Source organism: Solanum dulcamara, chromosome 8 (assembly GCF_947179165.1).
Source record: "Solanum dulcamara chromosome 8, daSolDulc1.2, whole genome shotgun sequence".
NCBI lineage: Eukaryota > Viridiplantae > Streptophyta > Magnoliopsida > Solanales > Solanaceae > Solanum > Solanum dulcamara.
The window spans coordinates 38,496,402-38,507,583 of record NC_077244.1 but is presented as its reverse complement, the minus strand read 5'-3'; the positions used below and the strand labels follow the sequence as shown (position 1 = coordinate 38,507,583).

Sequence of the window (11,182 nt, the reverse complement as noted above, 5' to 3'; positions counted from 1 at the left end):
TACAATGTATAGACGTTTCAAACTTCATTTTAACTTTAAGTAGGATAGGTCTTCAACGGTAACTGCATACAATAACTACAAGAAGCAAACTAAAAATGAAAAGCAAAAAATATTTGTTCTTTAATTATTATATATGTTCATTATCAAGTTTGTATACTATTCTTTAATTACTATGTTCATTATCAAATTTGTCTCCTAGTTCATTATCAATATTAATTAATTCTTAAGAATTATAAAATCCTGTACCATTCTACATTTCCTACTTTGCATTGAAAATATATTACATTATGCTTTCAAACATATCTAAAAATAATATAAGAAAACGTCACACTTAACCTTAGCTTACCCCTCTATATTCAGCTAACTACTTTTCTAACACGTTTTATACAAAATCATATACTCCGATGGAACAAATATATAGAGTATAGTAATTAACAAACCTTATCATTAGTACGACTCTAAGTCAAGCGTGGATATTTAATATGCAGGAAAACATATTTGTTTCATTAATTTTTCGCCAACAATATGATGATAAAGATATATAATAGATCTAATGAAGAATATCTTGTTGAGTTGTGATACACATACAACTTGGTGTATTATATAGGTTATTATTATACTTTGAATGTGCCCTTTACTTACTTCAATTGACTTGAATTTAACATCTAGGATCTCGTATGTATACACGTACACATAAACATAAAAGATACATACACATAGAACATTAGAGTCCACGTACAAATGCAAGTATTTATCACCACACATGTACATGTACTTTACGACATCATCCATGCAAATCACGCATGATTAAACAAAAAGTCCACAAATGGAGAGAGAGAATGGTTCTTTATATGCCACTTGAAGAAATTTCATTCCTAATTCTAGCAACTTTTTCTTTCTTTTCTGCGAGAAATTCTTCTTAAGAAAACCATCTTTCCACTTATTACCCCCCTTCTTTCTTATGGTTTTCAACATCTTGTGAAGAGCCACATTTAGTGTTTTTTTTTTGTTGGGTGGGAAAGACAGGATGAAAGGAGGAAGCAGTAGTACAGAAGATTCAAAGTCGAACCCCAAAAACCAAATTGAATTCGAAGAAGAGGAGGAAGACGATCTCGAGACAGAAGAAAATAGCAAAGATCAAGATACAACAAGATCCAGCTCTAGTAACAGCACTGTGGAAGAGAACGGGAAAAAGACTAATTCAGGAAGTGTACGACAATATGTACGTTCCAAAACTCCGAGACTACGGTGGACGCCTGAGCTCCATCTTCGCTTTGTTCATGCTGTTGAAAGATTAGGGGGCCAAGATAGTAAGTATAGAAGAGTTGAGATTTTTATTCAAAGAGAATTATCTCGATTTTATTATCTGAACTTGTTGTTTATAAGAATAGAAGAATTGTGAACTGATTCTACAGTAAAAAAAGAATTGTACTCATTGATCAAATATAATTTGTTCACTAACAATAGTCCGACAGATCTTTTGAAAAATAGATTACAGTGTAATTTTCAAGGTTCTAATAATTTTGCTTAATTTGTTTTATTTTTAGGAGCTACACCAAAATTGGTTCTTCAACTAATGAACATTAAAGGCCTCAGCATAGCGCATGTCAAGAGCCATCTTCAGGTATATATATTTTCTGAAATTCACATATTAATTCTCAGTTGCAATTACAGCTTGATTTTGCTTAGCAAACTCATCTCTTTTTCTCTATTTGGGTACCATTTTAGATGTATAGAAGCAAGAAAACTGATGACCCCAATCAAAGTAAGTTTTTCTTTTAAATTTTATTTTGTTCTCTCATAAATTAGTTACGTTGTACCAAAACTAGGGTTTCTTGTCTCATTTAAATTCTGAATGCACACAACAGTTTCTACGGACGGAAGATTTCTACTTGAGAACGGAGATCATCATATTTTCAATCTTACCCAACTTCCTAGGCTGCAAGGGTTTAACCAAACTTCTACTTCGAGCTTAAGGTACAAATTAGTATCTTAAATGAAATTAATTAACCTGGAATACAAGAAACTTGAATTTCATTTGTTTAATATCTTTTCTCTGATTATATTCCAGGTACGAGAGTGCCTTATGGAATCGTCATGCTAATTCTCTGTACAACCCTTATAACATGAATATTGGGGGTGGCTCCAGTATAAGTACAAGGCATGGTTTTGCAAACGACATCAATGGCCACTCATCACATGAACATTTATATTCATGGATTAAAACCACTGAAATTGAGAAAAACCAAAATCGACAGAATCAAAGATTTTGGCCTACTCAAATTGGAACAAGCTCAACAAAACAAAATCTCCTAATGACATTACCTATAGATAGAAATAGAGATAGAGATAAAGATGAGATAGCCAAGCAATTCAACAGAAGATCAGAGCAAGAAATGATGACACAACTGCGGGCTAAAGAGAATTGTCTTTCCTCAAGGGGAAAATGGTGGATGAGTGAAGAAGTTGCAATAAGCACATCCTCAAATAAAAGAAAGATTCAAGATTCAGAAATCAATCTTGATTTGAACCTTTCACTGAAAACAACAAGAGAGTATCATCAGAAAAGATTGAAGGATGAACAAGTTGGGGATCTGCTTTCCCTTTCTTTGTTCTCATCAAGTACTACTTCAGAAGAAAATAATGCAAAAAAGGCAAGTACCCTTGATCTGACTTTGTGAATGGTGACAATACTGATTCTGAGTGAGATTTTGAGGTACTTGTTTGATTAACATCTTTGTCCTATGTATATGCTAGAATTATCATTGCTTGTCTTGTTGTTATTCCCAATTTGTACGCATATATCATTGAGGAAACCTAGGCAAAACTTTTATTTATCTCATCATAGTACTCTTCAACATTGTTGGGTAATGGGAATAAATTAAATCCACCTAACTTTCTTGAAAAACTACTTTAGTTGTCAGTTCGCAGTGCAAATAATTATCTAGAGATACTTTGATTTTATTTTTTCATTCTTTCTGGAATCTCCTTGGTGATCCAATTGAATGCATGTGCATATGATTCAGTGCAAAATGGACTTAGCTGAGGAATCAATTAAAAACTCGTTGAGTTTTCATTTTATTTTAACACTATCCTTGATATACAAGGGAAAATAAGATTTAAACATGCAAATGGAAGACATATATGTCTCTCTTCCGTGAAAAAAATTGTGAAGAAATTAAGACGTCTTCATTAAAGTCAGCCAGTTAAAATTCCAAATTGATTGGTAGAATATATGTTGCCTCTCCAGTAAGATACTTTGTGCATTGTAGCAATGAATTGCATATTTAGATTTTGATAGGAGACTCAATTTAATGTTATGTTTGACACAACTTTGTCGTGCTTTCTTTATATTTAAGGGCATGAGTTATAGTTAGTTTCTTATATTTTAAACTGATCTAATCATTGGGATAGAATCATAAGATCAAGTTCACTTCATATATATTTGTAACACAAGTTTGTGATGTGTAGATAACATATCTCCTTGATATAGTTTGGAACCTCAGCGACTTATCTCCTTAGCTTCATGTGACTAGCTAATTACTTGTGTACTTTCTCATTTCTTATAAAGTGCACGGAGTAATCTATCTACTAGCATCAAGTTGTGTTCATCAAACCAATTAATGCCAGAAATATGTCGTGTGTATAATCTTTATACGAGAGCTTCTTCCTCTTTTTTTTCCCCTCAAAAACCACCTATTGATGGGGTTTTGATATAGACCCAAACCTATTGATAACTTCGCAAAGCCAATGCAAGAGGTGGCTTTTCGGTCAAACCTTCTTGGAATACGTTTAAGATGAAAAGTTTATCATGATGGAGAAAATGACCTATGTAAGGTATAGAAACACGTCAAAATATCATTGTTTTCCAAATTCAGGTACGAAACTAAGCAAAAGAGTATTGCCCTTTGGCATGTCTAATGTGAAGATATGGGAGACAATCTTGATAATTATTCAAGAGAGATTTAACTTGCGAAGTCAGGAAAAATAGCTTGGTTAAAAAACTTGTTTCTCCCAATACTTTCACCCAAGTTAGCCAACTTGGCAGCCACCATATTTCCTTTTCGCAAGCAAAGTTGAAATAGAAAGTTTCCATCTTTAGTGCGGTCCTTGATCTATTTAGTAATGTCTCTTACTTGCCATGAAGTGTGAATTTTTCCTCGATCATTTGAATAGTTAATAGACAGACTGATTCAACAGTAACTTGGTTGAGGTTATTTCAGTGACACCATCGAATACCCGATAAGGTAGCCATGGCCTCTGCATGTCTTGGCAGTGATCAGAACTCCACCACCTTCTGCTCTGCCAGTACTGTCTTTGGAGTATCCAGCACATTTAGCTTGAGGACACTGTGAATTATAACTTTAATACAATTAATATTTGAATGAACTTTCAAAAGAGTTAGACAGTCAGCTAAATTTCATATGGTATTTAATCAATTAATCATCTCTTCCACCAACAATATATAATCAAATCATTTTTACTTGTTGAATTTTAACAGAGTTAATTAAGTATAAATTAGTTTTAGGATCACATCAATGAACAACGACTAGATCGAACGTACATGGCTGGTGAGATGTCACTCACATACAATGCTTGACTAAGAGACGAACAATACCTTTGAGACACTACAATTATTGATCCCTCCATTTTTATTCTCCTTCACTCATGCATACGTTAAGGGTAGATGAATTTAATTATCCCCTTTTAATATGCTTTTTAATTCCTCATTAAGGTAGAAGCATTTTTAGGTATTCATGCAGGGAATTTCACCATCCGATTTCAACAACCTTCACTCAATCAACGGTCCACGTAATCCTATCATTTTTAATTAATATACTCTTGTATATATTTAAGACATGATGTGACACTAAGGAATAAGTGGGAATATTGATTTCTTCTTCCCAGCGGCATATTTTTATATGGTAGCAGTTGTGACGCACTGGTCTTCTGAAGTTTCTTGGAAGCATAAAAGGGGCTTTATGTACGTCTATCATGTATGTGATACTACTATATGTTTATGCATGTCATGTAGCATGTATGCATTTTAAGTATGTGCGCTGATGATGGCGGGGGAATTAATGAGTAGCTTTTTAACTTATGGAAGTTAAGAAAAGCCCAAACACATACACAATTCATTTAACTTGTACCTAAATTTTATTTTGACACTTAAATTCAATCTTGTTTCATTTTAACCCTCCAACTCCATTTTCAATTACTATTTAAACACAACATGCTAACCGGACAAATTGGTGAGATTACTCATCTTTTAATTGCGTGAGAGATCTTTTTTAATGTTAATATTAAACATTTTTATCGTTAACAACCTTCTCCCCGCTTTATTTCCTCTATCTTTTCTTCAACCCCATTTTCTTTCATCTACTTTACTTATCCTTTTGTTTTCTTCATCTACCTTCTTATTTATTTAACTCTCTCTGTGCTAAAGATAATATTCTTTTTATTTTAATTCATATAATTCATCTTTTCTGTATAAAATTAAAAATATCAATTATATACTAAGTTATAAAGGAATAAATGAAATGTTAAAATAATAAGTAAAGAGCTAGATCGACGAGAACGATATCATATCATAATTTAGAATTATGATTACTAAAATGATATCACATATTTTGTCGATGCTACATAAATTGAAAAGATGGATATATTCCTAATAACATAAACTCGATGTTTATATTAATCCATGTCACTAATCGATCTGAGCAATAAATTTTATAATCAATTGAATATAGTTAAATAATATATACTCTTATATTGTTGAAATTGATAAATTGATATAATTAATGTGAACGCCAAGTAAATTCGGTTGAGTAGGAGAAAATAATTAAAATACGTGATATTAATTAATTGGATGTTTCTTTATCCTTTTAATATTTGTCTAACACACGTTAAACACTAATAAGGATATTATTTCTTTTTGCATAAATGGTACATAGAAAATTAAGTTGGAGGATTAAAATAGACTAAAATTAAATTAATTAAAATGCCAAAGTAAAATTTAGAGGCAAGTTAAAAAGAGAAATAAGTGTCAAAAACACATCTAAATTATCCCCTTTTTTCTAGTTTCATACCTAAACTATTGGAAGTCTGAGTTTCATACCTAAACTATCGCTTCTTAGTTTGAGAAACGCACATCAGCAGTGTGTGTAATACACTCCCTATACTCTCTCTATTTTTTGAGAAAACCTTACTACATGGCATTTCACATGGATAAATTATTTCATATTTATAAAAATTAAATAAACTATTAATATTAGTTAAAAGTTAAAGAGTAAAGCATTTCTATCCCCAAAAATAGAAATTATTTTTTTATAAAAGAAATTACATTTTAAAAAATAATATATTTTTATAAAAAATAAAATTTAAAATATCTTTCTCATGCACTCCGCCGCCCACCCCCTGCCCAAATCCTCGTCCTTTTATTTTTTAAATTTTTAAAAAAATTATACTTCACCCCTCCCCCGCTCCTTCCTAAAATTTTTATTTTTTTTATTTTTTAAAAAAAAATTATACCCACCCCATCTAATTGTAACACCCCCCTAAAACGTTGTATGTGGTATTTCAATTCTCGGCGAAAATGACACTGGATATGTATTTTGGGTATAACTTTTCATAGGATAGTCTAAATTAGGTGATTCAAATTTATGAATAACCCCAACATCATTACCTAAAACTTTATTGAAGATTATATCTTAAGATTCGGAAACTAAGGAGGTCAAATAAATTAATTTTTGCAAGACATGGTGCTGTGACGAAATAAAGTGTTTGTAGAAAAATATCATATCTCACTGTAGGTTATTCCAAATCAGTTGATTCTTAAACGACATGAAAGTACACTTCTAGAGCTATAATTCATATGAAGACACTAAATCCTAATTAGGAAGTTATCTTATTCAAAAGCAGCTCCGAAAAAGGGTATTTCGTTAAAAATAGATTCATCTCACCAATAATGGAAAGATCTAGATCCATTTGACAATATCCACTACATCAATAGTCCTCCATTTGACATCGTCCATGACATCACAATCCTCCATTGAATTTTCAAGATCATTGTGACACCCCAGAAATTTTTTCGCAAAGACTCGAACCTTTCTCCACGTGTGGGTAGACTTGGAACGGAGGACTTGTAATTCTACACATGAGTTAGGATTAATTCCTAAGTATTTGAAGTGTGTTAGATGTGTTTAGGGGTCATAAGGGATCTCTAACACCAAGTCGAGTCCAAAGAAGACCAATCGATTAAGTTTTCGAACGAGTTAGTATAAGGGTCAACTTCAAATGACCATATCTCCTAGGATATAAAGAACTGGATGGCCCACGACCTACCATATTAAATGTCTTTGAGTATTCTTTCCAACGCCACCAAGATTTTAATTTTTGGAGTTCGGAGTCAAAGGTTATGTCCATTTTACTACAGACTAGTACTGCAGGAATTTCTGGCCTGGGCGAGATTTATGCTTGGCGCTCCAGTGGCGCTCCACGCTACTATAGCGCCAGAAAACAGCCTCAGTAGTTTGGGGCTTGGAGCGACGTGCCACTATTAGATGTGCAGGGTTTTAAGCCTATTTTGGCTTGGCCCTGCAGTGGCGCGACGCGCCACTATAGCGCCAGCAAGGTTTTTGCCCAAATTTTCAGATTTTTGAAAAGGGGCAACTTGGACTTTTTCCTAATTATATATACACCATCCTTGGACATTTTTGGACCATTTTTCAGTCCTCCCTCTCTCTAAAAATCCCTAAAACTTTCCCTCTCTTCTTCTTCTTCTTCTTCTCCATTTCCAACAAGAAGAGTTCCAAGAGCTTCAAGATTTGAGCCCTCCATTGAAGACCCAACATCAAGATTTTCTTCAAAGTCTTCAAACAAGGTATGTAAGGCTAACCTAAAATATGGATTATGTTCTTCCATATGCCCATAGATATGTTGGTTAGGAGTTGTGAAGGAGTTGCACCTTCTAGAAAGGGTTTTCTTGAAAGTTTTCCCTAAACTATGAAATGTTTTTAGATACAAATGGTTGATTGATGATTTTAATGACTTGAGTTACTAAATAGTTATTTTTCATATTATTAACTACAAATGTATCTTTGTATATAGATTTATAGGTATTGACGATATTCTTGAGTTGAGTTTTATTGAGAGTATGGGTTCATGTTTCATTCACATGAACCCAAGATGAGATTGCTTGTCATAAATGTCTTGAGGTTGAGATGGATAGTTGTGTGTATATATGTATTGATTGGAATGAAAAGAATGAATTGGTTAGTTAAGACTGTCCCTTTGCTTCTATAAAATGAACATAGGACAAAAATAAGGATTTTGGAGTAGATGTTTGATGATACTTGACAATGATGTGATGATAATGTTTGATGATGATGTGATGATGATGTTGTCACAACCCAACCAGGGCCGCGACGGGTACCCGAAAGTGTTATTCCGAGCACCTACTATACGTATCCTATTCTTACTACTGAGTGGGCCGAATGAGAGATACCATTGCTAATAGCATAATTATAACCATAGGTCAACAGACTTTGCTAACATATTACACAACGACGAACAAAGTTGCAAAACATCTAGCTTTACATATCTGTCTACGAGCCTCTAAATAAGATACATATGACCACAAGGAGGGCCGGTTTCTGCCATGCCCAAATATATACACAAAACTAGTACCGATAAAATGAAGCTCCGAAACAACTGGAGCGCTCTTGGTGTACTGCTAGTGGAGCTCCTAAGGACCGAACTCGTCCGCCTGCCTACCTGCGTGGCATGAAACGCAGCGTCCACAAGAAGGGACGTCAGTACGAGTAATGTACCGAGTATGTAAGGCATGAAAATCAGCATAATAAAGAACATAAGGTATGAACAACCATATCGTAGAATCATAGACATATAGTGAGATAAGAGAGTAACCTGTACATATGAGTGCCCTTTTAGGCCGGATGCCATTCATGCTTGTCTTATCATAAAAACATTTCTTTTTCATATACATAGAAAATAGAAGTCATATCACCGAACAACGTCGGCGTGCCCACATATGTCCCGCGTCCGGGCATCCCGCGTCCAGGATAAAAATTACTCCAACTGATCAGGTGGGAATGCGTCTATAGCGCCACATATACACCTCCCCATATCCCACATATACATATACATATACATATACATATACATATAGACAGCATGCTGGAGAACTCAACGAAAGTTGTGTATTTATCGGAGTGACGGAAGGTCGGTAACCTACGATTATATTATAGACTAACCATGGTCGCTTTGTCTCACCTTGAAGGAACAATTATTATAGGATGATACTATCAACGAAAGATAATATTAAGAGAACGTAGAATAAGGTCATAATCTTATAAGGCGTCAAATCGTATACCTATCCACATAGGACTAATTTTCAAGACTCGTAGAAAAATCGGAATGAGCTATGATTCAAAATCAAGATAAGAGTCATGTCAAGTACCTTTCAAAAATTACCATGGATTATATCAAAATAAAACTTTTGGAATCATATATACGTATCTAAGCACGAGAAAAAAATATCCTTTGGAAACTCAAGAAAATGGGTCATCCTAGTGGCTCTATGAATAGGACTTCCTTGAAATTGTATAAAATATCATATACTTGCTTCATAAAAATCATGCCAAAAGAAAGTGTAGCTCTATATACTTATGTCAAAACATGCCAAGAGAAGAAGGGTAAACCTTATATACATGAAGCCGTTCTTATCATAGCCATCATAGACATATTCTCATCCTCGACATCATCAATGTCGTTGTAAAACATATCCATCGTCATTGTCATTAAAGCTTGTAATACTGTAAATCTATGTTTTGGGAAACTATAGATATTTTGGAAAACATTGACGGGTATAGGAAAAGTAGTCATTTCCTTGGGACCATTGACACCTAGCTTTTGAAAACAAAGAAAATATGAAAGCACTTATGAAACCATAACATCGGAATCATGCCTTGAAAAAAAAAGGGTAAGCCTTACATACCTTGTCCGTTTCCTTAGTCAATCCCACTTAACTCTTGACTTTCCCAAAATCTGTAACAAGATTAATGAATGCCAACATTAGCTATAGGTATCCAAGAACCTCATTCTAAACTAACATTTTGTCTACCGAAATTTCGACAGCACTTCCCCTGTAAATACACCATCCCCGAGAATCTAACTCGGCCAATTTACCAACAATCATACCAAATCAATATACTACTTTCTCCAAGACCTTCCAATACCAATAAGAACAATAACAATCTAATCCCTTCTTTCAAATTCAATTACCACAACCCAATAATTTACACACTAACCACATCATACTAACAATATTAGCTTCCATATATGCAAGAACATTATATTAGATTTACAAACTTCTAAAACAAGTCTCCAACTACTACAACTTTATAGGGATCCTTAAGCTTTTCTTAGCAACATAGAATCCATAACAATAACTAAAATACTAAATAGAATCAATTCACCATAACTTGCCAAACCACCCCCATATTCGGCCACAACAACTATATGCATATTTTCATGAATTTTCCATCCATTCCTATACCTTGCAACAACAACCACATACTACATAAAATTAATCTATTCTTTCCACACAACATCACATACACGGCCAACATCCACATACATATTTTCATATACTTCATCCATTTCTTCACTCTACAACATATACCAACCATCCATAACATATAGAGAAAATTGAAACCTTACCTTTTCCACTTAGTTCTTCAACTTGCTAGAATTGTGCCTTGCAAGAATGAATAGTCTTCTTGTTCCAACAATCTCTCTATGTTGATTAGGGCCTTCAACTTGCTTGGAATATTAGAAGAATTAATTTTGGAACAAGATTTCAAGGGATAAAATCCCTAGCTATTCCAATTTTCCTCTCTTATTTTTTTCCCTCTTTTCTCCAAGTTTCTTGAAAATTCTAGAAATTGAAACAAGATGACTACTAAGTCATCTTTGGGCTTTTTCTACTTCTTGAAGTTTCTAGCAAACTAGAGATATATCTATAGAGATAGTAAATAGGTAATGGGCCTCTTAATTAATGAACTTAATTTCCAAAATTTGGGTCATTTCTTGTTTTGGGCCTCAATTTTCTTATCATTATTCCTTTGTAGCCCAAACTTATGTATCTCACTTTTGTAAT

The 11,182-nt window shown here is 33.6% G+C and overlaps 1 protein-coding gene across 1 annotated transcript; it reads left to right on the top strand.

The window, feature by feature from the left end:
- Positions 1–894: 894 nt before the first annotated feature.
- On the top strand, positions 895–2,925 carry LOC129900383 (putative Myb family transcription factor At1g14600). Its single transcript, XM_055975343.1, has 5 exons — positions 895–1,310; positions 1,548–1,624; positions 1,729–1,765; positions 1,869–1,977; positions 2,072–2,925. Exons 1-5 carry the CDS (start codon positions 1,028–1,030, stop codon positions 2,679–2,681), a joined length of 1,116 nt encoding a protein of 371 aa, XP_055831318.1. The 5' UTR covers positions 895–1,027; the 3' UTR covers positions 2,682–2,925.
- The last annotated feature ends 8,257 nt before the right edge of the window (positions 2,926–11,182 follow it).